At 46.4% G+C, this 25435-nt stretch overlaps 1 protein-coding gene across 1 annotated transcript; it reads left to right on the top strand.

Moving 5' to 3' along the window:
• The first annotated feature begins 2455 nt into the window (after positions 1-2455).
• CHURC1 (churchill domain containing 1) lies at positions 2456-9015 on the top strand. The gene is made up of 4 exons (XM_073637536.1): positions 2456-2630; positions 7346-7481; positions 7777-7847; positions 8847-9015. The coding sequence occupies exons 1-4, from the start codon at positions 2592-2594 to the stop codon at positions 8937-8939; spliced, it is 339 nt and encodes a 112-aa protein (XP_073493637.1). The 5' UTR covers positions 2456-2591; the 3' UTR covers positions 8940-9015.
• Positions 9016-25435: the final 16420 nt, after the last annotated feature.

Consider the following 25435-nt stretch of genomic DNA (forward strand, 5'->3'; position numbering starts at 1 on the left):
TGGAAAAACATTTTTTTGTTTATTTTATCATTTTTATCTAAGGTGGGACTTGATTTATTTTTTTCTTTTTATCACTGTGATAGGGTTTATCACATTGATCAAAAGAAACCAATGGGTAAAATTCCTTATTGTTGATGGGTACCGGCCGGCAGATCTCAGATTTACAGGAAGATGACGGAAGGCCGGGCCACGGATCAGGAGATCTGGGGGACGGCGGAGGTGGGCTTGGGGGCTTAATTTCTCTCTCCTCTGACAAGTATAACATGTCAGAGGAGAGAGAAATTATTGTAACTGTGGGCACTTTTTTCTTTTCATGATCACCACTATTCACCGAATAGCGGCGATCACGTGATCTAGGACTGGAAAAACCGGCCCTGATCATATTCTCCAGGGTCGCCGGTAGCTGAGACCCCGGAGAATTTCCGACTCTGGGGGGCGCTACAGCCTTATTCCTTAGCGACGCATTTTCACGGCGCTGAGGAATAAGTACCCTTAACTGCCGCCGTAAAAATGTGTTACGGCGGTCATTAAGAGGTGAAAAAACAAAATTATTAAAGCTATATAGGTAGATTTAGAACCTACAGAACTGGTTACTGACATTTTTTTTTCTGCAGAGAAGAAGCTTCCATCTTACAAATTACTCCTGGGTGGAAAACTTCAGATCTACTTGCTCTCACTGGCATAATAAATGCCTTCTCAGATTGTCACAATTCACATGTATATAACTAAGAGGTCAGTCTTACCCATCATAAAGTACACTCAGTCAGGTTGCCAGAAATGCAAAAAAGAGCCCCAATGTATGTTTCGTATATTTGTGATATTGCTTCCTCAGGGGATTGGAACACAAAACTAAACCGCAGGTCCTTAAATGTGTTATAGTCGGAGGTCACATGACCGCAAATCCTCTAATTTAGTCCGGGTGGGTGGCACATGAGCACTACACCAACCACACCACCCGCAGCCATCAAGGTAGCCTGCGCACAGTCGGAAAGCAGAGAAATGTCACCATGGCCACCGAGTATGCGCAGACACCATGCAGATGCAGAGAGAAGCGAGGGGCACGTAATGGTGTTACACGCACATCGGACAGCACAGGGAATGAGAGGCACAAGTGCGGAGAGGTGGAAGCAGGCATGTGACTGCACGATAAAGGGACAGTGCAACTGATATACAGTGAAGGTGTCACAAATGTCCATACATAAAACATATAAAGGTAAAATTACCATATAAAAGAAAGGGCAGCAGTACTACAAACATAAAAACTATTGTCCTTTACATAAAGTGATATGTGTAATGCATATTACAATTAGATATCCACATGTCGCCAAGTTCTCAGAAGGATTTCCATTACCCACAAGTGTCTTTCTAATTAAACTTTACCATAGACCGAAACATAAAATGGATGGATATCAAAATCACAGAAACTGCAGAAAAGAAACAGGGCCAATAGAAAACAATGAAAAATAATACAATGAAGTAAAAAAAAATGTTATAAAGAACAATGGCAAAGTGTTTACTCTACAAAAAAAAGGGCGAAACTCAATGTTTCATTTAGGCTATGTTCACACGTTGCTTTTTTGCTGTGTTTTTTTTTTTTTTTTTAATGCAAATTTTAAGCTGCGTTTTACTGTACCAGTAAAAGCTGTGACATTTCAGAAATCTCATGTAATTTTTTTTTCCTGACTGAATTGGAAAACTGCTGCGTTTTTGCAGAATGCAGCATGTCACTTCTTTCAGCGTTATTCACCCGTAGAAAGCAATGGGTGCGTGCAAAAAACGCAGGAATCAGGTTTTGCTGCTTTTTTGGTGCAGAAACCTGAGGTAGTTGGATCATGTTTTTTATGCACTAAACTTCATCAGCAAACACAAAAGACAAATGTACCCTGAGAAAAACGCACCAAAGAAAAACAAAAACGCAACGTGTGAACACAGCCTTAATCTGTCTGGAACCATGGTTTCCAATTTAGTGACCCATTTTGTTTCTCTCTGGGCAAATACTTTTTTTGTTGTAATTACCACCATGAACGCGGCAGCGTAAAACATCCGGCCCACGTACCATAAATGATCTCGTATTCTTAGAGTCTACACAATACTGAGTCTCTGAATGTAGCCAGAGCTCCTGATGGAGTAATAGACTGAAAGGACCACAAAGATTCAGCAGTCCCCTGTAAGGATTCAGTAGTCCCATGTAAGTGCCTTTGGTCTCAGTCTTATTTGGACCTGCTCCAGCAGGCAGTGACACTGTGCTTGCACACAGTATTTCCCATGACCTAGGACGATCTCCTAATGAGACCATACAATGGGACTTTGCTCCAGAGCGCCCCCTCACAGGTCTCAGGTGGTCTGGGACACAGTAGGACACCACTAATAGATTTTTGGCCACACATACAGAACATCCAGGAATAAGCGCCGCACTGTGAGGACCGTGCTGCAGCGCGCCCTCTTGTGGTAATATGAAAGAATGCAGCGTTCTCGCGATAGTTTCCGTCCCGGAACCAGCTGGTCCCTGTACGCTTCCTGCGTAGAGCCGCTGTTCCCTCCGGCCTCTGGTTTACGACGTTTGCGTGGCTGAGAGCGCAGCAGATAGCGCCATGTGTGGAGGCTGCGTGCAGCAGGAGTATCCGGACCGGGTGAGGAGGCGCTGCAGCAGCTGTGGTCGGAGAAGGAGTGATGGCCGCTGTGTGCAGCCCAAGAGAGGGAGGTGACGACCACCAGGGGGCTCCTCTAGTGCTGTGGTTGTCACTAGCTGGCAGGTTATACATGTCTGCTTCTCATATGGCTCAATGAGCAGTTTCATCACTTAGACATGTGGCGGTGGTCGTGGTTGGCGATCACCCTCATATTTGGCAGCCGTCGTGGTTTTGCCCATGTGGTTGGCGACAGTCGTGGTTGTCGCTCAGAGTGGTGCAACAAACATATTATTTTCCCCATGGAAATACTAAAAAACTAGACTCGTCTCATGGACCAGCACTGCACACCTCCCTCCATCAGCATCCTGCTGGGGCATCTGATCGGCTGCAGCGGTCACATTTCATCCAAGCCAAAGTAATGGTGCTGCAGAGCCAGCAGGTATGTGATTTGCATACACGCAGTCACATACCGACTAGATGTGCGCAGCCTCGTCCAATGCAAGTGAATTGAGCAAGGTCGGGCACGTCTAGTCGGAATGTGTCAGGAATATACAAATCGCACACTTGTGGTCACGTGCCCCAGCGTTGGCATTGGAGAATCCTGACAGTCTGTGTGCTGTGAGGATTCACAAGTCTGCAGTCACACAGAGTCTGGACAACCCTTTAGTAGTTAAAATCAGTCAGTAGCGCTGCAAAAAGTAGCTGTGCAGCCCAGCTGTAATGTGTGAGAGAAGCTAAGATTTTTTTCTTCTTTTGAGAAAAAACATCCAATAAGGATTCTAAAAGCCGACACACGGACCAAAGAGGAGTCTAATATACTGATCAAAACAAACCACAGACTGGTTTCCACATGATATTCACATGTGATGCCAAATTTGTGACAGCAGATTTTTTTTTTTTTGTTTCCCAACAAAAAAAAAATCTGCAGTTTGTCTGTGAATGGGACTTGCTGTCAGTGAATTTTTGTGATTTGGCTATTTAAGAAAAAAAAGGCAGACAGGTCATGGTCTGTGATGGCAAAGGTTGGATTTTTGACAACTGTGGCATTAACTAACATGTGACCACATTAGATGCCACATCTCATTATGCTCTTCTTGTCTGAGCACAGACTGGCCATGGGTCTAACACAGGCATGTCCAAAGTCCGGCCCGCGGGCCATTTGCGGCCCGCGGTCCGGACTAATAAGGCCCCCAGGTATCCAGCAGCATGTACCTTGCGGCCGCTGCCGCTCTCGTCGCCACCGCCGCTCAGTACTCCGGCGCAGGGAGAAGAGCCGAAATCTCGGACATCGCGAGATTTCGGCTTTCCTTCTCCCTGCGCCGGAGTACTGAGCGGCGGCAACCGGCCAGCCAAGATCTCGCGACGTGCGAGATCTCCAGCCCCCAGGGGTTGTAAGACGTTCAGAGGTCAGATAGGCTGAAGACCTCAGCTTAGTTGTGTAAAATTATATAAATAATATATATATATTAAGTTATATATAAGTCCCTGCGCCACCTTACACCTCCAGAAAGGTTAGGCCAGCAGGGCTCTCACACAAGCTTGTGGTAGCAAGCTGTCATACCCTTCATTAACCCCTGACTGCCTGTCACTGTGCTATAATTCCATTATCTGATGTGCGACTGTTGCACAGCTTGCTATTCTCTGCCTGTGTTATAAAGCATATAGCAGTATCTTATTTTTGCTGTTCCACCCTCTGCGCCTTTTAATCTCTCCCCTTCTGGCCAATTTTTTTAATGGCAACTACAAATAAGAAACGAAAAGTTGACAGTGAGGGCCGCCGCTTCCAGGACAAGTGGAAAGTAGAATATTTTTTCACTGAAATAAAGAATCACTGTGTTTGTCTGATATGCCAAGAGACCGTTGCTGTTTATAAAGAATTTAATGTCAAGCGACACTATCAGACGAGACATAGCACATACGACAAGCTAACAGGGCACGACCGAAGTGAAAAGTATAAGCAACTTGAAGCTGTTTTATTGTCACAACAGCGATTTTTTACAAGAGCCCGTGAGTCAAATGAAAATGCCACAAAGGCGAGCTATGAGGTGGCAGCGTTAATTGCTAAAAATTGCAAATCTTTTGCAGAGGGTGACTTTATCAAAGAATGTGTTATGAAAATGGTAGAGAATGTCTGTCCCGAGAAGAAGCAAGAGTTTTCCAACATTTGCCTGGCTCGTAACACTGTAGCACGGAGAATTGAAGAAATTTCATCGGATATTAAGAGACAGTTAATGTCAAAAGGAGCTGATTTTGACTTCTTTTCAATAGCCTGTGATGAAAGCACGGACCTATCTGACACGGCTCAGTTGCTGATTTTTTTAAGAGGGGTGGACGATGAAATGAATGTGACTGAAGAGCTACTTGACCTCCAGAGCCTCAAGGATCAAACAAGAGGGAAAGATTTATTTGATTCTGTTAGTTCTGCCATAGATGACATGAAACTGCCTTGGAACAAAGTTACTGGGATTATTACTGATGGGGCACCTGCCATGACTGGTGAACGAAGTGGATTATCAACCCTAATCTGTAACAAGGTGAGCGAAGAAGGAGGCAAAGCTATTAAACTTCATTGCATCATTCATCAACAAGTTCTCTGTGCTAAACATCTCCAATATGATCATGTTATGAAACCGGTACTAAAGACCATTAATTTTATCCGCTCTAAAGCCCTGTGCCACCGCCAGTTTAAACAGTTTCTACTGGATATCCAGGCTGAATATGAAGATGTTTCATATCATAACGATGTAAGATGGCTCAGTCGGGGGTCTGCACTGCAACGTTTCTACTCTCTCAGAAAGGAAATAGGAGAATTCTTGGAAACAAAGGGACAAACGATGCGAGAACTATCTGATCCAATTTGGCTGGCTGATTTGGGGTTTCTAGTCGACCTAACAAAGCATCTGAATGTACTGAACATGAATCTTCAGGGCAAAGATGCAGCTGTGAACCAACTTTATTCACACCTCAAAGCCTTTGGAACAAAGCTGCAACTTTTCCTAAGGCAGTTGTCACAAACACCGCCCAATACCATCCATTTTTCAGCGCTACAGGAAATAATTAACAGTTTTCCACACGATGATATCCATGCGCAAATAAGCAGGTATGCAGCAGACATCACATCTCTGGCTGGGGAGTTTCAACGGCGCTTTCAAGATTTTGCAGCTATTGAAAAGGAGATCAGCATTTTCTCCTCTCCATTCTCTGTTGACCCCGACAATGCTCCTGATCAGTTGCAGCTCGAGCTCATTGAGCTACATTGTGACAGCGAGTTACGCAGTCGTCATCAACAGCTCTCTCTTGTTAACTTTTACCGCCAACTGGATAAGAGCCGGTTTCAAGAGATTCGAACATTGGCTAAGAAAACCCTGAGCTTGTTTGGCTCAACATATTTGTGTGAGAAGACATTCTCTGTTATGAACTTTAACAAGAACCGCGTGAGGACAAGACTAAGTGACTCTCACCTGCGTGACATTTTGCGCATCAAAACCACGGCCATTGAACCAGACCTAGTCTATGTGCTGCAGTCCAGATCCCAGTTTCACCCTTCACATTAGTGCAGGCTAGTTTCTTTTTTTTAATTGAGATTAATATGTTGTAAAATCTCAATTAATGTCAGTTGGATAGACAGTTATATATTTGAACACATGTATACTTGCTGTTATGTTCCTGTTCACATTTTTTGAACTTATAAGTTGACAGACAACCTTACATTACTTTGTGTAATGTACTTTAAAATGTTCCTGAGATACCTCAGTTTCCTGTTTTTATTATATTAAAGGGGTTGTCCAAGTTCAGAACCCAGACATACCCCCTTTTTCACCCAGGCAGCCCCCCTGCCATGGGCATCAAAGCATCTCATGCTCCGATGTGCTCCCTTGCCCTGTGCTATTTACAATGACACACTGCCGGTAGGAGGCTTCACCGGCTCTAATGTGCAGGCTTTAGCGCTGCTCTAGCTGGTTTACTGGTGATAAAGCCCGCCCATCAGTGCCGGTGACGTCACTGGGCTTTCTGCCAGCCCCGTGGAGAGCCGGGTATGTCACTAGAACTCCAGAAAATGCCTTTCCTCTGCGCAATTTAGTGCAGGGCAAAAGTAGGACATTGGAGCATAAACTGCTTCGATGCTCAAGTCGGGGAGGGGCTTCCTGGGTGAGAATGGGGGTATGTCTGGGTTAACCCCTTTAAGGCAGATTGATTAAACACCTGTTTAGATTTGTCATCCAAGTCACAAAATAAAAAGTATGCCGTTTTCAATAAACTTTGCAAAAAAAGTTTATTTGCATTCATTTTAATGGTCCAAAGAATGTCAAGCAAAATGATCGGCCCTCGCACATGTTCACTTCATCAAATTTGGCACTCTTAGAAAAAAGTTTGGACACCCCTGGTCTAACAGAAATATGAGGGGCCTTTAACCTCGGGCCTTTACCCTCAGGCTCAGCCAGGCTCCATGAGCTTTGAAGGAACCAAAGTCACCCTGCATGGCTCTAGTCTGTTGTAGGAATACTAGCCAGGCCCACCTTTCTTTATAGGTACTGACAGGGGTGATTATGGCCTGCTTAAGTTTGGGGGTCTTTTTGAGGGTCTCTTTGGATTGGCTTAAGAGCTGTGAATGATGTTACTTTTGGCTCAATCACTGACTTCACCATATGCAGCAGTGTAGATATTCCTATATAGCCCCTCTATGCCCTGATATATGTCTGCTCGCTTATATTTAGGGGAACACGTGTTTGGAGACCGGATCCTTTCTGTTGAATTATGTAAGTTGTGCAAAGTGCAACACGCGAGACTTTGTGCTCATCGCCAATAAAACGGCGGATGACGAGGATGGAGAAGAGATCATCACGTACGATCGTAAGTGTTCCTGATGACTTCTGTCTTCTATGCTCAGTGGGCAGCGTGCTATGGGCAGGACCTTTTAGGTATAGGGATTATTCTGTAAATATTTCTGCCATTGGGAAACTGTGTGTGTGTGGGAGGGGGGGGAGGGGGGGGAGGGGGGGGGCGGATAAACTTATTCTACATCATGGGATCTCACAAATGAATCATTGAAGTTGAGCGCTGACGCCATGATATAAGTGACCGCTCTGATGATCAAAATTCTTGAAATGTTGAAATTGAATAAAATAACTCTTGATTTTGTTTGCAGATATGTGCAAAAATTGCCACCATGTGATTGCCAAGCATGAGTATACCTTCAGCGTGGTGGATGAATATCAGGTACGGAGTGTATTTTTTATCCAAAGCTTTTCATCAGGGACTGTGATATTCATTTATTCACAGGATAGGTCATAAATGTCTGGTCAGTGGGTCCCACATGTCTGATCACCCCCACAATCACTAGGACAAGGGTCCCGGGCCGCCTGATCGTCCTTAGGCTATGTTCACACCAAGGTTTATGAAACATTCCAAAACAACGAGTTTTTCAAGTAGAAACCTCTTAAGTAAATGCTTCTCAGGGTATGTGCCGAGGCTTTCCTAGGCGAAACCCCTCCAGGAAAAAGACTGCTGACCAGCGGCTTCTCTGACACTTTCATCATAGGTTTTGCAGCAGTTCTGACATCCATGTCTTTTTTTTTTTTTTTTTTTCTAGAATCTAAATTCTAACTAGCGAGTGACTTCTTTTAGCTGCTTCACTTTTTCCAAACCCTGAAGTGGTTAAAAGTAGTAACATTTTATATTTTTCAGGGAGATTTCACTCACAATCCACCTGAAAAAACTGATGCAAAAAAAAAACAACAAAAAACCTAACTTAATGCACTGTTAATTTTTATTTTTTTTTTTGCATAAGTTTTTCAGGTGGATTTTGAATGAACTCTCCCTGAAAAATACATTGTGTGCACATAGTCTTAGAGGTTTTTACCCTGAAAGCATTTTTTTGCAGCCTTTTGATTGGACAGTGCCTAGTTTGCAAAGGATTTTCATCAGAATCATCTTCAAAGAAGTAACATGAAACTTTTTTTTTCCATTGGGCGCTTTTCAAACTTATTTAGAAATATAAAAAAAATCCTGATATGAACAGCAAATGGGATTTCCCATAGAAATGAATAGGAAGAGTTTTGCAAGAATTTTTTGGGTAGGATTTTAGAGGAGATCCACTCTACATCTATCACCTATCCCAGCTTATTATTGAGATGTCAGTTGTGTATTAATATGGATGAATTGATGAAATGTTCTGCTGGGCACCGCTGCAATGATTGTGTCTCTGCTTTGTTTCAGGAGTACACCATGCTCTGCATGCTCTGCGGCAGAGCAGAAGACTCTGTTAGTGTTCTGCCCGATGACCCACGACAGATGGCTCCACTCTTCTAGAGAGAATTTATCTGCGGAGTTTTATATTCCTTTATTGTGTTTTTGTTCTGATTGTATTAAAGAATAATTAATTGTACTGAATTTGACTTTTCACCGAGCCAGGATTTCTCAACCTTTTCGTTTTGAGGCACCCCTATTTACAAAAAAAAAAAAAAAAAATGTATATATCATTTTTTTTTTTTACCTCGTAATATTCTTTAACAGTTTTTTTTTTTTTCGAAACTGAAAAAAGCAAAGTACTTTTATATCTCTGTATCGGAACAATTGTTCATATTTGTAAGCAGAATAATAAAATAATGAACATGATGAGATAACAAATGTCAAGCATAACCCCTTGCCAACCTATGAAGTACATTTCCATCATGGGTCGATAAGGAAAGTATGAAGCCGGCATAGGAGCTGAATCTGCTTCATACCAAGTAGGTGCTGGCTGTGTTACATAGTCGGCATATGCCTGTAACTGAAGTGGGCAGAGCTTGCTCCAATCGCTCCAGTTTTACCACTTAAATGCCACTGACAAACCATCTCTGAAAGTGCCATTTAAATAACACCACTGCCAGTGTGCTTATGGGCTTCCATTGGCTCCCCGCAAAGTGAACGTGGGGTAACAGTGGGCTATCATGGCATATTGGTCTTCCTGTTAAGCTCAGTCCAAGGCTGAGCTTCACAGGAGGACCACAATTTCCCTATACACTTTCAATACAGTAAATAAGATCGAACAATCGCAGGTTCAAGTTCTCTAAGAGGACTAAATAATACAATATATAAATTTTGAATTTTACCCTTTTTCCTCCATTAAAAAACAAACATGTTTGTTATCATTGATTCCCAAAAAATCTAATTTCTATATATAAAAAAAAAGATTGAAAAAAAAAATCTAACTGCCAGAAATGACTCTTTCAGTCACCTTATTTCCACACAAAAAAATAAAATAAACGTCTGTTCAGTGGGCCAAATAGCAAGTGCCATGGATGAAAAAGTAAAGTTACGGGCTTCAGAAAATAAAGACACAGTAATTGTACTGACGTGGAGAATCATGTTGTCAGGTAATTTTTCATGCACAATGGACAAAGTAAAAAAAAACAAAACTAAAAATGTGATGAAATTAGTTTTTTTTTAACCCCTTTAAAGCCCAAGACGTATTAATACGCGTCAGTGCCCTGGGCTTTAAGAGCCTGACCCGTATTAATACGTCATTGCGATCGCCGCCGGGTGTCAGCTGATTGTCACAGCTGACACCCGGTACTATGTGCATCCGCACCGCTCCCGGCACATTAACCCCCGCAATGCTGCAATCGAAGTCGATCGCAGCATTGCAGTGGCAAGGGGAGGTGATTGCAATACTCACCTCCTCTTCCGGCCTCCAACGCTGTCTGCCGCGGCTTCCCGGATGTTGCCATGACGACCCGATGTCGTCATGACAACATCCGGGTCACCAGACAGCAGGAAGATTCTTTGGTTATGTGCAGTGCATGACCAAACTATCTTCTCCCTGTGCAACGCTGACAGCCTGTATAGCACAGGGATGGTGCTCCATTCCTGTGCTATGCAGGTGATCAGAATAAAAAAAGTGAAAGTCCCATAGTGGGACAAAGTATAAAATAGTGACCACAACATGCTACAATTCCACATGTGCTTCAGTAGGGTGCCCAGCAAGGGAGTCACAAAAACACTGAACTTCAGGAGGGCAAAGTTTGATCAGCTAAGAGATGCCCTTCACCTTATAGACTGGGATAGTATCTTTAGTAATAGGAGCACGGATAGAAAATGGGAAATTTTCAAAACAGTCCTACATAGTCACTGTAGAAGGTACATACCTTATGGGAATAAAAGGGCTAGGAATAGGAGGAAGCCAATGTGGCTAAATAAGGAAGTCAAGAGGGCAACGAAAAACAAAAAAAGGGCTTTCGGTAAACTTAAACAAGAAGGCAGCGGGGAAGCGCTAATATCTTATAGGGAAAAAAACAAAATCTGTAAGAAACAAATAAGAATAGCAAAAGAGGAGACAGAGAGACTAATTGCCAAGGAAAGTAAAACGAATCCCAAACTGTTCTTTAACTATATAAACAGTAAAAGGATTAAAACTGATGGAGTTGGCCCATTGAAAAATAACCTGGGTAAAATCATAGAGGGCGATGAGAGTAAAGCAAACCTACTCAATAGCTTCTTCTCCACTGTTTTCACAAAAGAAAACAATTTATCGGAGGAAATGCAGAGTGATAAAGTAAACCCTCCGCTAAATATCACCCACCTAACCCAGGAGGAAGTTCAGAAACGCCTAAATAATATCAAAATAGACAAGTCACCAGGCCCAGATGACATACACCCCCGGGTACTAAAAGAATTAAGTAATGTGAAAGACAGACCGCTGTATCTTATATTCAAGCACTCTTTATGGACAGGGTCTGTCCCACTAGACTGGCGCCAAGCAAATGTGGTACCAATATTCAAAAAGGGGTCTAAAAGTGACCCTGGGAACTATAGACCAGTCAGCTTAACGTCTGTTGTGGGTAAATTGTTTGAAGGATTTCTTAGAGATGCTATTGTAGAATATATTAATGATAATAACTGTCTAACTCCATATCAACATGGATTCATGAGGGATCGCTCCTGCCAAACAAACCTGATGGCCTTCTACGAGGAGGTGAGCTCACAGCTGGACCGGGGAGAGTCAGTGGATGTTGTATACCTTGACTTCTCCAAAGCGTTTGATACCGTGCCACACAAAAGGTTGGTATATAAAATGAGAATGCTTGGTCTGGGGGATAATGTGTGCAAGTGGGTAAATAGCTGGCTGAGTGATAGAAAGCAGAGGGTGGTTATCAATGGAGTAAGCTCAGGGTGTGTCAGGGTTACTAGCGGGGTGCCTCAAGGGTCTGTCTTGGGCCCTATATTATTTCATATATTTATTAATGATCTAGTGGAAGGGTTGCATAGTAAAATAGCAATATTTGCAGATGATACTAAACTTTGTAAAGTAGTTAATACAGATGAGGATAGGGCACAGCTACAGGAGACTTTAGATAAATTGGGGAGTTGGGCCAAAAAATGGCAAATGGGGTTCAATGCCGATAAATGTAAGGTCATGCACATGGGAAAGAAAAACAGCAGTCACCCATACATATTAAATGGGAAACCGTTGGGGAAATCTGACATGGAGAAGGACCTGGGCGTCTTGGTTAATAGCAAATTAAATTGGAGTGCCCAGTGTCAGGCAGCAGCTGCGAAGGCAAATAGAGTCATGGCATGCATCAGAAGAGGAATAGGGGTATATGATGAGAACATTGTTCTTCCTCTGTATAAAGCGCTGGTAAGGCCGCACTTAGAATATTGTGCACAGTTCTGGGCTCCGGTGCTCAGGAAAGACATATTGGAGCTAGAGAGGGTACAAAGGAGAGCGACTAAGGTAATAAAGGGAATGGAGGGACTAGAATACCCAGAGAGGTTGTCAAAATTAGGCCTATTTACGTTAGAAAAGAGAAGGCTTAGGGGAGACCTCATAGACATGTATAAATACATCAGGGGGCAGTACAGAGATCTCTCCCATGACCTGTTTATACCAAGGATGGTGGCAAAGACGAGGGGGCACACTATGCGTCTGGAGGAAAGGAGGTTCCTGCACCAGCATAGAAGGGGATTCTTTACGGTCAGAGCCGTGAGACTCTGGAACTCTCTGGGAGAGGAAGTGGTGATGTTCAACTCACTTAATGAGTTCAAGAGAGGCCTGGACGCCTTTCTTGAGAACAATAAAATTACATCTTATGCTTAGTTAATTAATCCAGGAATTTAATCTGACTGCCAGATTGGTGTCGGGAAGTAAATTTTTCCTCAATGATGTAAATTGGCCTATAACGCATGTTTTTTTGTTGCCTTCCCCTGGATCAACGCTGCGGAATAGCTGCAGTGCACAAGAAATAGGCTGAACTGGATGGACGCTTGTCTTTTTTCGGCCTTATAAACTATGTAAATTATGTAAACTATAAAAATAAAAAAACTATCAGAAAGTAAAAAAAAAAATTAAAATTTTTTTGTAAAAATATATAAAAAAAAAATCCACCAAAAATAAAAATATAATGTACCCATCAATAAATATTATGAACAAAAAAAACAAAACAAACAATAAAAGTACACATATTTGGTATCGCCGTGTCCGGAACGACCTGACCTATAAAATTGTCCCACTAGTTAACCCCTTCAGTGAACACTGTAAAAAAAAAACGATATAAAAAACAATGCTTTATCATCATACCGCCAAACAAAAAATGGAAAGACACGCGATCATAAAGACGAATATAAATAAAATTGGTACCGCTGAAAACTTTATCTTGTCCTGCAAAAAACAAGCCACCACACAGCTCCATCAGCCGAAAAATAAAAAAGTTATAGCTCTCAGAATAAAGCGTTGCAAAAAAATATTTTTTTCTATAAAATTGCTTTTAATATGTAAAAGCGCCAAAACATAGAAAAACAATATAAGTGTGGTACCGCTGTAAACGTACTGACCCGAAGAATAAAGCTACCTTATCAATTTTACCACACGCAGAGCAGAATAAAACATTTTTTTTAAAAAAACAATTCCTGAATTGTTGGTTTTTGTTTATTCTGCCTCCCAAAAATCTGAATAGAAAGCGATCAAAAAATGTCACGTGCCTGAAAATGGCACCAATAAAAACGTCAACTCATCCTGCAAAAAACAAGCCGTCACATGACTCTGTCGGCCAAAATCTGGAAAAATTATAGCTCTCAAAATATGGTGATGCAAAAACAAGATTTTACAAAAAAATGCGTCTTTTAGTGTGTGACAGCTGTCAATCATAAAAACCCGATATGATTCTGGTATCGCTGTAATCACACCGACCCAAAGAATAAAGTTGTGTAATCACTTATACCACACGAGGAACGGCGTAAAAAATAAACTCTTGGGTTAGGGTTGTGCTAGGGTTAGGGTTGGGGTTAGGGCTAGGGTTGGGGTTGGGTTAGGGTTGGGATTTTTCTCCAATAACTCCCAACGACAGCACCAAAGGAGGATGTCACCCCACCCTAATAGCCTAATAGGGACAGGAAACACAAAGAGGTTAAATAGCCCCTCCCTCATCCTCCAGTGTTTTTTCCTGTCCCTATTGGGATGAAGAGGTCATCCAGGGTGCTCTGTGCCGGTGGCAGACACCTAGCATACTTCAGCCGGGCAGCTGGGACCGGGCAGTTTTTCTGCTCCTTCCCTTATGCTGCTCCCGTCTCCTCCGGGACTCGGGACCCCTGTCCCCACTGAGTCCGCGCCTGCGGGTAAGGTCCGGTGGGTGTCGGGCTGGAGGCCTCCTCGAGCTCTCCTCCCCCCTCTCAAGGCGGCCTCCGGCAGTCTCCATAGCGGAGAGGCACGTGCTGAATCCCGGAAGTGACGCGGACCGCCGATAACATCACTTCCGGTGTGCGTTCCACCCTGGAACGCAGTAACTTGGAAACGGCCGGAAAGTGACGTGGCACGCCGGAAAAGGGTCCCTTAAGTCACTTCCGGTCCGTTTGGGCTCTAAGTAGAGAGAGAGAGAAAAAAAAAGCAAATAATAAATAACCCCGCAGGTGATCGCAGGTGTTCCTGCTTCACCAATTGGACCAAGGGGGAGGAGCCTTGCCACCCCTCTCCCCAGGGAAAGAGGGAGAGCGCTGAGTCCAGTCGCCTATATAAGAGCCCTGGACTGAAGACATCTAAGGTAGGACCTAATCCTTTTCGTATTGTTACATTGGATGGTCAGGAATCTATCTTCTCCATGTCTGCGGAGCCCAGTGCAATTCCAGTCCCAGTAAGTCTGGCACTGGGGGTCCTTTCCTAGGTGCAGGTTAGAATTGATGCATTAATTACCCTTCTCCCTCTTTTTTAGGGGGACAAGGATCCTGCACCAGGAAATAAATCTAGCCGAAAATGTGCTATATGTTCAAAAAAACTATTTTCTTCAAGCAAAAAATATTTATGCCAAAAATGCACAGAGAAGATTTTGAGGGAAGAACAGCCGTCCCTCATAGACGAGATCAAAGGGATAGTCCGTCAGGAGGTTCAGTCTTCATTGGCCTCCTTTTCCCGATCCACTTCTGATTCGCCTCCAGAGGCAAAACAGAGGAAAATTTCCCTGGAAGGGAAAGAAGACTCGGACTCCCAGGACGAGATGTTCCTTCCAGAAGACCCTATAGAGGAAGGTGAACTTAGTCCAGCAGAGGAAGGTCTGGAAAATAAGAAATATTATTTCTCAATGGAATTTATGGAAGACCTCCTCTCAGCAGTAAGAAGAACGATGGAAGTGGAAGAAGAGAAGCCCACTAGATCAGTCCAGGAAGAGATGTTCGGTGATCTCCGCTCAAAGAAAAAGATGGTGTTCCCAATACATAAAAACATTCAGGATCTAATCCTGGACGAATGGGAAAATCCTGAAAGATGACTGAATACACCAGCAGAATTGAAAGACATGTTTCCCGTAGATGAAGAAACCTCAAAATGTTGGACCAAGATACCTAAGGTCGATATTCAGGTGGCAAGAGTCGCTAAAAAGACAGTATTGCCATTCGAAGACTCATCGCAACTAAAGGATCCTCTGGACCGCAAGATGGACAGCCTTCTCAGAAAATCCTGGGAAACATCAGCAGTCCTTCTGAACACAAACGTAGTCTCTACGTGTGTTGCACGGTCCATGTCAAGATGGCTCAACCATCTTGAAGAGCACCTAGCTATGGGCACATCCAGAGAGGAGATACAAGCTTCCCTACCTTTACTGCAGAAAGCCACTGACTTCCTGGCGGATGCTTCAGCGGAATCTGTGAGGGTAACCTCCAGGGCAGCAGTCCTATCGAACTCCACAAGACGAGCACTATGGCTGAAATCGTGGAGCGGTGACGTGGCTTCTAAAATAAAACTTTGCTCCATTCCCTTCAGGGGAGAATATATGTTTGGCCAGGCCCTTGACGACCTCCTAGAGAAGGCGGCTGATAAAAAGAAATCCCTGCCTGAACCCAGACACTACAAGAAGACCCCCTTTCGCCCCCCTCGGGAACAGAATCCCCAGTACAGGGGGAAAGGCAAGTCCGGTCGGTGGAGCTACCCCAAAGGGGGGAAAGATAGGAATATTTTTTTCCCAAAAGGACAGCGACAACAGAAGCGGTGACGCCAGAGCAGTGGGGGGTCGAATCATGAAATACCTTCCCCAATGGCAAAAGATCTGCTCCACTCAATGGGTCTTGAAGGTAATTCAAGAAGGGGTAAAGATCGAATTCTCCACATATCCTCCAAGAAAAGTAAGGATAACTCGTCTAACCTTCCCGAGATTAAGAACCGCACTGATGTCCGGCCTAAAAGACCTAGTATCCTTGGGGGCTATTTCACCGGTCCCAAAACAGAAAGACACACAGGCCACTATTCACGCCTGTTTATGATAAAGAAACCAAACGGCACCTACAGAATAATAATAAATCTGAAACCCTTAAACCAATACATCATCTACAGAAGATTCAAAATGGAGTCCATCAGATCAGCAGTTCCCTTGATAGAACAAGGATATGTGATGGCAACCATCGGCTTACAGGACGCATACTATCACGTCCCTATACATCCAACATACCTCAAATTTCTAAGGTTTGCGGTGGTTCAAGAGGATCAAACGTTGCATTTTCAATTCAACGTATTGTCGTTCGGGATATCCTCAGCACCAAGAATATTCACCAAAATTATGTCAGAGGTAGTGGCTTCAATCAGGAAAGAAAAAATCTGCATCATTCCCTACCTCGACGACTTCTTACTAGTAGGTCCCTCAGTGGAAACACTCCAGGAACATCTGCAGAGAACAATCCAAATCCTGACCACCCTAGGGTGGTTGATAAATCATCAAAAGTCAGACCTGGTCCCGGCCACAGAAAAAACATTTCAGGGTGTTCTACTAGACTCCGCCAGACAAACCTCCTTCCTACCGAAAGGCAAACAGATACTTTTGAGATCCAAGATATCAAAGCTGAAGGCCCTGAACAGAGTGTCCCTAAGGTCTGCCATGTCAACCCTCGGCTCCATGACAGCCTGCATCCAATCCGTAGCCTGGGCTCAGGCTCACACCAAGGTGTTGCAAACCCATATTCTTGCACAGTGGGACGGATCCCCAGACTCCCTAAACAGGAGGATCATGATCCCTCATTATGTGAAGACATCCCTATCATGGTGGCTCAGCCCAAAAAACCTAGGAACAGGGGTTCCATGTGTGATGCCCAGCTGCGCTTGGTATCACAGATCCTGAAAGAGTGCATTGATGGATTCCTCCACAAGAGGCCCCCATAACCATTCACACATCTCCACCTTCCACCTCAGACCAGCAGAGGGAGCCCATTAGGGAGATAAATAGGGAAGGTGGAGCCAGGCAGTTCAGTCTGTTGAGAGAGTTCCTGCAGTAGAGAAGCCTGAGAGAGGTCAGCCTGCAGTGGAGCACAGTCAAGACTCAGTGTAGCTCAGAGAAGTGAGCTTTAGGTGTGCCAGCGCCATAAGATCGGTGAAGCGCGGCAAGCTGCCGTTAGTGTGAGTAGCCTAGTGAGGGCCCGAGTAGGCCGAAGGCGAGTGGAGAGTTAGTACATAGGGGGCAGAGGAGCTTAACTTGCTCACCCCGAAGCATTTACCGGACACCGGGTCCGAAGCTTACCGGGATCTCTATGAACCAGTAAGGTATAACCGGAATCCCTGGAAAACTACAAGTCCCAGGATTGCTAAAGAGCTGATACATAACAGAGCCGGGAGACGCTTAGGCCCCGCATACCGGGAGCGTGTACTCCAAGAAAAGGCCCTACCATAAGGTCAGCCAGCGCAGGATGGAGACAAAGTTAGGCCTAGCTCCAGGCAGGTCAGAAACTTACTACGCAGAGGCAAGTAACAGGAGGCCCTACACCCGCTCATTGGGGAGGATCCTGACATGCACCCTTCACCCTACAGTGCTCCGGGACGTGCCTGAATTTCCATCACTAAAAGGTACTGAAGTGACTATCGTGTCTGTCCCTGTTCTTGCTCTGACCCGGCTGGGTCTCGCCTGTCCTGCATCCCCCTGCATACACTGCCCTGGGGCCTAGCTCCACCTGTGGGGAGCTATACCATCGAGCTGCCTTATCATCGGCCTCAGTGGACTGCGCAGTGCTGGTGATCCTCACCAGAAGCCACAGGTGGCGTCATGAACTTTCATAAAACTAAAATTAACCAACAATTCCTTTTTAAAGAGAGACCCCAGGGTACGGGCCCGGGAGCCGACCACCGCGACATCCCCAAGGCCAGGCAAAGGCCCGGGTACCGAGTCATCCCCATCCCCTGGGCTAGTCATCTCTCCTGGCGTCATGAACAGGATCACGTGCCCGCTGCAACGCCGCAGTGTTATGCCCGTTGCCACCGGGTACTGTGCGCCTTTATTCTGAACTGTGTACGTAAAGTTGTGGTGAAGATTGCCGCCATTGTTGGGCCGCCGAGCGAGAAGAAGGGTGTAACCGCGGGAAAATTAGGGGCGTACCTGCAAAAGAGCGCGAAGCCCCGGACACGCCCCACGCCTCGACGTCAAACCAGGAAGCGCCAGGTCCTGTAAGGAGCGTCGCCGAACGCTCTGACGTAGGACGCAAGCGACGCAAGGTCCTGAAGACGACCGTCACCTGCGGAGCTGCGGCCTACCGGAAGAAAAACTAGAAGGTAGGCCACGGTTAACTAGGGGGGCGCCAAGATGTCCGACGAACAGCAGAACGCCGACATGCCGGTCAACGTCCCTGAAGTTCAGCCCGCGCCCGATGATGAGCAGGCCGAAGCCGCCGCTCCACCAACAGCGCCTGTAACACCAGTAATTCCTATGACTTTACCGTACATTCCTGGAGCAAAGTGGCTCCCCCAGTACAACGGCAAACCAGATACCCTGTCTGGATTCAAACGGAAGATATGTGGTATCTTAGACATGTACTCTATGACAGGCAAGCAAAGAGCTGCTGTCGTATTAGGACAACTGACCGATGCTGCGGAACGGGAAGTGGAAACATGGTCGGCCGCAGACCAAGAGTCAGTGTCCACAATATTCCAAAAACCACAGACTGTCTTTGAGAACCTTACAGAGGCGGACCTCCGGATGAGGTTCTACAGCTGTTCCCAACAGCCGAAGGACAATGTTCGAGACTACGCCTGGCGTCTACAGGGGGCCCTGCGGGCTCTTAAACAGGTCAGTCCAACCAGCATAGAAAATGAGAACAAAATGCTGAAGGAACAGTTTGTCCGGGGACTGAAGTCTCCAGAGGAGAGCAGGACTGTGCGTTGGTGGTCCCTGGATCATCCAGATGCCACCTTTGACAATCTTAAGGACATGGCTATAAAAGGACTGCAGCCCCTGGAAACAAATGCCATCCAATGTTACCAGGGTCGGGCTACCCCAGTGCCTGATACACCCACCTTTTCGCCAGTGGCTGCTGAAGCCAAGGTTCCAGCAACGTCCCCTAGAGAACTGGACAGTCAGTGCTCTGAAGTGCGTCAGTTGAGCAAAACCCTGACCACTGTGCTGAGTGCTCTGCAGCTGCGGGAATGGAGCCCGAGGAAGGAGGGAAAATCCTGTTAGCCGATAGCCCTGAGGATGTCCCCTGGATGCGAAGGAGGAGGAGGCCAACACCACCCTCACCGAGGACCAGTGACCAACGCCGTCCACAAAAGGACCTTACCTGCTACCGCTGCCGCAAGACCAGACACATCGCCCAGAATTGTCCTTTAAACGACAAAACCCTGGGTCCGAGGGCCGACACCCAGGAGTAAGCTCACCAGGCCCATCAGACTGGTACAACAGGTTCGTTGGAGGAAGACCTTTCCTGTCCATTGTGTTGGACGGGATCCCGACGCACGCTCTGCTGGACACAGGATCTCAGGTAACCATCATGCCTGACGTCCTCTACAAGAGGTTCTGGTCCATGGACGACCTAAGTCTGCCAGCTCCAAATCTTTCTGTATATGCCTCAAACGGACTCCCCCTTAACCTACTCGGGGTTAAAAATGTGACTGTAAAAGTGGGGAGAGTGGAGCTGAAGGACCAGCGGCTAATTGTAGTAGAGACTAATCCTGATGACACCAATCCGTATATGGTACTTGGCACTAACATTGTTGGTAACTGTTTGGGAGAAGTTGTGTTCTTGCTCCAACAGATAGCTGACACTGCCAGACCAGGACAGAGGAGGGCACTGCAGAAGGAGATCCGAGTCCTGATGTACCAACAGCAAGTGAGGTTAACGGAAGGTGAAATTGGTAATGTGTGCGTAACGGACCCCATACCCATTGTCATCCCCCCAATGAGTGAAATGCTCATCTGGTGTAGAGCTGCCATAGGTCTTAGAGGACAGAGCTACCAGGCGGTAGTAGAACCCCTTTGCTCTGAGCATAGACCCACACTCTTAACCGCCAGGGGAGTGGTAGATGTACGTAATGGGAGGGTGCCTGTCCATCTTCTCAATTGTGGGGAAGATGAGGTCAGGTTGCCACGTTATGCCACTGTTGCCAAATTACATGCTGTAAATAACAACTGCATTCACAAGGCGGAGTCCTTAACCTCACCAGATGAAGTGGAGGATAATGACCCTGCAACCCAGGTGGAGGATTGGTGTCAACTGCTCCATGTTGGGACAGACACCACTCCTGCCCATCAAAAACAGGGTGTACACCGGGTGGTTCAAGAATACTCGCAGGTGTTCAGTAAACATCCACTTGACTTCGGGAGGATTAAGGGGGTTCAACATCATATCCCCACAGGCGACCATTCCCCAATCAAAGAACGTTACAGGCCTATACCACCGGCTCACTACCAGAAGGCAAAGGAGATGTTGCAAGACATGAGAAAGGCGGGGGTAATAAGGGATAGTTGTCGTCCCTGGGCAGCTCCCCTAGTGCTAGTCAGGAAAAAGGACGGGAGCATGAGAATGTGTGTAGATTACCGTCAAGTAAATCGCATTACACATAAAGATGCATACCCTTTACCATGCATAGAGGAGTCCCTAGCTGCCTTAAAGTCTGCAAATTACTTTTCCACCCTTGACCTCACTAGTGGGTACTGGCAAGTAGCTGTGGCTGAGGAGGATCGGGAGAAGACGGCCTTTACCACCCCGATGGGACTCTGTGAGTTCAACAGTATGCCGTTTGGACTCTGCAATGCCCCCGGAACGTTCCAGAGATTGATGGAGTGCTGCCTGGGACACCGCAACTTCGAGACTGTGTTACTTTACCTGGACGACGTAATAGTGTATTCCAGAACGTACGAGGACCACTTGAAACACCTGGCAGAGGTATTTGAGTCACTGTCCCGGTACGGGATGAAGTTGAAGCCCTCAAAGTGCCACCTGCTCAAGAAAAAGGTACAGTACCTGGGGCACATTGTCAGTCCGGAGGGGGTAGCACCAGACCCGGAGAAAGTCACAGCCATCCAGAAGTGGCCGGAGCCGAAGAACCTCAAGGAGGTGCATCAGTTTTTGGGACTAGTAGGATACTACCAGAGGTTTGTAAAAGACTATACTAAAAAAGCAGCTCCTCTGCAAGACCTCCTGGTAGGGCCATCCCCCAAAGGCAGAAACCCCCCATTCCACTGGGGTAAGGAGCAAACCGAGTCATTTCAGGAGATGAAGGAGATCCTGACAGGCGATGAGATCCTAGCCTACCCTGACTACAGCCAACCGTTCCTGCTGTATACAAATGCCAGCAACGAAGGGCTGGGCGCTGTCCTAAGTCAGAAGCAGAATGGCCAGGAGAAGGTAATCGCATACGCAAGCAGGAAGCTCCGCCCGACTGAGAGGAACCCAGAGAACTATAGCAGTTTTAAGTTGGAGTTCCTGGCCTTGGTCTGGGCCATCACCGAGAGATTTAAGCATTACCTAGCCTCCAGTAAGTTTACTGCCTTTACTGATAACAACCCCTTGATCCATCTTGAAACAGCTAAGTTGGGAGCGCTGGAACAACGATGGATGGCACGGCTGTCAAATTACCAATTTACAATTAAATACCGGGTGGGCCTCAAGAACGCCAACGCCGATATCCTGTCTAGGATGCCTCACCAGTCAGACACAGAAGAAGAAGTGGATGACCTGGAAGAGATTGCGCTACCTGTCTTTCACGGGAATGGGATGATCCACGAGCAACGAGCCTCCAGGAAGCAGCGTGGAAAGACGTTAAACCCCCTGCCTCACCACAGCTGGAAAGAGACCCAGGACAGTGACCCGGTTGTCAGCCGCATCAAGGAGCTGATAACCCAAGAAGGTGCCTCCCTGGAGAAGGAAGCGTCTCTGCAAGCAAAGCAGCTGTGGAACGAGAGAAGCCGACTGTTTATCTACCGTGAGAAACTGTGCCGGAGGTACGTCAATCCAAGAACCCATGAGATGGTATGGCAGATAGTGGTCCCGAAGACAGACATCCAGATGGTATTAGAAGTTTACCACGATCAGGCGGGGCACTTTGGCTGTAAAAAGCTAGAGACCCTGCTGAAATGTCGATTTTACTGGGTAGGAATGCGCAGCTCCATTGAACGGTGGTGCCGAGACTGTGGACCCTGTGGCCTTAGAAGAAAAGACTACAGCAGCCAGAAGGCACCCCTGCAACCCATCAAGATGACTCGACCCCTGGAGATCGTGGCCCTGGACCATGTCAAGCTGTCCCCCAGCAGGTCAGGATACTCTTATGCTCTGACCATGGTGGATCACTACTCACGTTTCCTGGTGGTCGCCCCCGTCAAAGACCTGACAGCAGAGACAGCAGCAAAGACGTTCCAGGCGTGTTTCTGCAGACCCCATGGGTACCCTGAGCAGGTGCTGACGGACGAAGGCCCGGCCTTTGAGGCTGAATTGTTTAAGGAGTTCTGCCATTTGTACGGTTGTAAAAAGATAAGAACTACACCATACCACCCCCACACAAACGGTCTCTGTGAGAAGATGAATAACATCATCATCGACCTGCTGAAGACCATACCACTTGAGGAGAGAAACCAGTGGCTGGACCTACTACCTGACTTAGTAGATCTATATAATCATATACCAGTAAGTTCCACCAATTGCACTTTGGCATATCTCATGCGGGCAAGGCCAGGGAAGCTGCCCATGGATCTGGAGCTTGGTGTTGTTGAGCCTGAAGCTGATATGACCACTGAGGACTGGGACACGACCATACAAGAGCAGTACAGAAGAGTACAAGCCTGTGTCGAGGACAGTCTCACTCGGGTGAGAGAAAAGCAAGAGGCGCACTACAAGAACGCACCCGCAGAACCCTTCACACCTGGTGAAACAGTATTGAAAAGAAAAAGACGCAACCACAAACTTGATGACCAGTGGGAAAAAGAACCCTACACTGTGTTACCGTCAAGATTTGATAACAAAAAGACCTGCATAATCAGTCGAGATGGAGGAAGGACGACTGCAACAGTGTCCAGGGACCACCTAAAGTTGTGTCCAGACTTACTGAAACCCCAAGATGAAGTGCCTCTCACAATCCCGGAAGAACGTAAAGAAACAGTGATCCACACTGATTTAGGAGATTTCCCGGCAGATTGGCCTCAAATAGGAGGTGCAGTAATCATTCCAGTACTCCAATTCTATGAACAGCCTGAAAACCCTCCACAGCAAGTTGAACCTGTAAGTGCTGCAGAAGAGCCCGCTCAAGAAGTATCCCCGGATGAAGGATCCCCGGTAGGAGCAGAGCAAGAGGGCCCAGCCAATGGTGAACTTGCCAGCCCAAGAGAGAGGTTAAGGCAGTTTTACTACTTAATCACACGTAGAACTGGTAGGGTAACTGAAAATACAGACTCTGATACCCCACAGACCACCGCACTACGCAGATCAACACGTAGCACGAGAAGTAAACCCCCTGTTAGGTACACCCAGTAAATAGTCAAATTTCTGAGAATGTAGATAATTACCCCTGGGGTATTAAACTGTATTATTGTATATTACTTTGTGTTTTGCCTTATTGATGAACAGTTTAAGTGATATGGACACTTTGCCTATTTACTTCTTTATTTACCAAAGAACTGGGTGGCTGAGGACTGTGTGCAGCCCAAAAACTGCTTTTGTATATAATTGCGCTCCTTGGAGTGCCCTTCTAGGTGACCTCAGAAGGAAAACCTGTCGGGAGCGGCACTATTGGAGGTCCAACTCGGGATCTTCATGCCCTGCAGCCACCCCAGGGCCTACGTAGAGGGTTTAGGACAGGTTACTCAAAAACCACCAAGTACTCTACCTTGTGAGATGGACATCCTTCTTGGGAACCTCACCATAGGAGACTCGAATTCTGAGGACACTCTGTATTTGTTATTGTTATGTAACGTTTAAGATTGGTGCCTCCCATAAAGGGAAGATTGTTCATGTTTCCTATTGTTATTGTTTTATAAAAATGTACTTCAGCCCGGGAGTGCTGAGCTTAACTAGGGGGGAATGTGACGCCCAGCTGCGATGGTATCACAGATCCTGGAAGAGTGCATTGATGGATTCCTCCACAAGAGGCCCCCATAACCATTTACACATCTCCACCTTCCACCTCAGACCAGAAGAGGGAGCCCGTTAGGGAGATAAATAGGGAAGGTGGAGCCAGGCAGTTCAGTCTGTTGAGAGAGTTCCTGCAGTAGAAAAGCCTGAGAGAGGTCAGTCTGCAGTGGAGCACAGTCAAGACTCAGTGTAGCTCAGAGAAGTGAGCTTTAGGTGTGCCGGCGCCATAAGATCGGTGAAGCGCGGCAAGCTGCCGTTAGTGTGAGTAGCCTAGTGAGGGCCCGAGTAGCCCGGAAGAGAGGGGAGAGTTAGTACATAGGGGGCAGAGGAGCTTAACTTGCTCACCCCGAAGCATTTACCGGACACCGGGTCCGAAGCTTACCGGGATCTCTATGACCCAGTAAGGTATAACCGGAATCCCTGGAGAACTACAAGTCCCAGGATCGCTAAAGAGCTGATACGTAACAGAGCCGGGAGATGCTTAGGCCCCGCATACCGGGAGCGTGTACTCCAATAGAAGGCCCTACCACAAGGTCAGCCAACGCAGGACGGAGACAAAGTTAGGCCTAGCTCCAGGCAGGTCAGAAACTTTACTATGCAGAGGCAAGTAACAGGAGGCCCTACACCCGTTCATTGGGGAGGATCCTGACATGCACCCTTCACCCTACAGTGCTCCGGAACGTGCCTGAATTTCCATCACTAAAAGGTACTGAAGTGACTATCGTGTCTGTCCCTGTTCTTGCTCTGACCCGGCTGGGTCTCGCCTGTCCTGCATCCCCCTGCATACACTGCCCTGGGGCCTAGCTCCACCTGTGGGGAGCTATACCATCGAGCTGCCTTATCATCGGCCTCAGTGGACTGCGCAGTGCTGGTGATCCTCACCAGAAGCCACAGGTGGCGTCACGAACTTTCATAAAACTAAAATTAACCAACAATTCCTTTTTAAAGAGAGACCCCAGGGTACGGGCCCGGGAGCCGACCACCGCGACATCCCCAAGGCCAGGCAAAGGCCCGGGTACCGAGTCATCCCC

This window comes from Phyllobates terribilis, unplaced genomic scaffold, assembly GCF_046119375.1.
Source record: "Phyllobates terribilis strain yellow unplaced genomic scaffold, ASM4611937v1 Scaffold_7__3_contigs__length_470593459, whole genome shotgun sequence".
Classification (NCBI taxonomy): Eukaryota; Metazoa; Chordata; class Amphibia; order Anura; family Dendrobatidae; genus Phyllobates; species Phyllobates terribilis.

What these genes read in the sequence shown, in the direction of transcription:
- CHURC1 (XM_073637536.1), top strand. Translation starts at nt 2,592, where the DNA reads ATGTGTGGAGGCTGCGTGCAGCAGGAGTATCCGGACCGG. An exon ending in AGCAGGAGTATCCGGACCGG is followed by an intron (nt 2,631 to 7,345) that starts GTGAGGAGGCGC and finishes GCTTATATTTAG; the next exon opens with GGGAACACGTGTTTGGAGAC. An exon ending in AGAGATCATCACGTACGATC is followed by an intron (nt 7,482 to 7,776) that starts GTAAGTGTTCCT and finishes TTTTGTTTGCAG; the next exon opens with ATATGTGCAAAAATTGCCAC.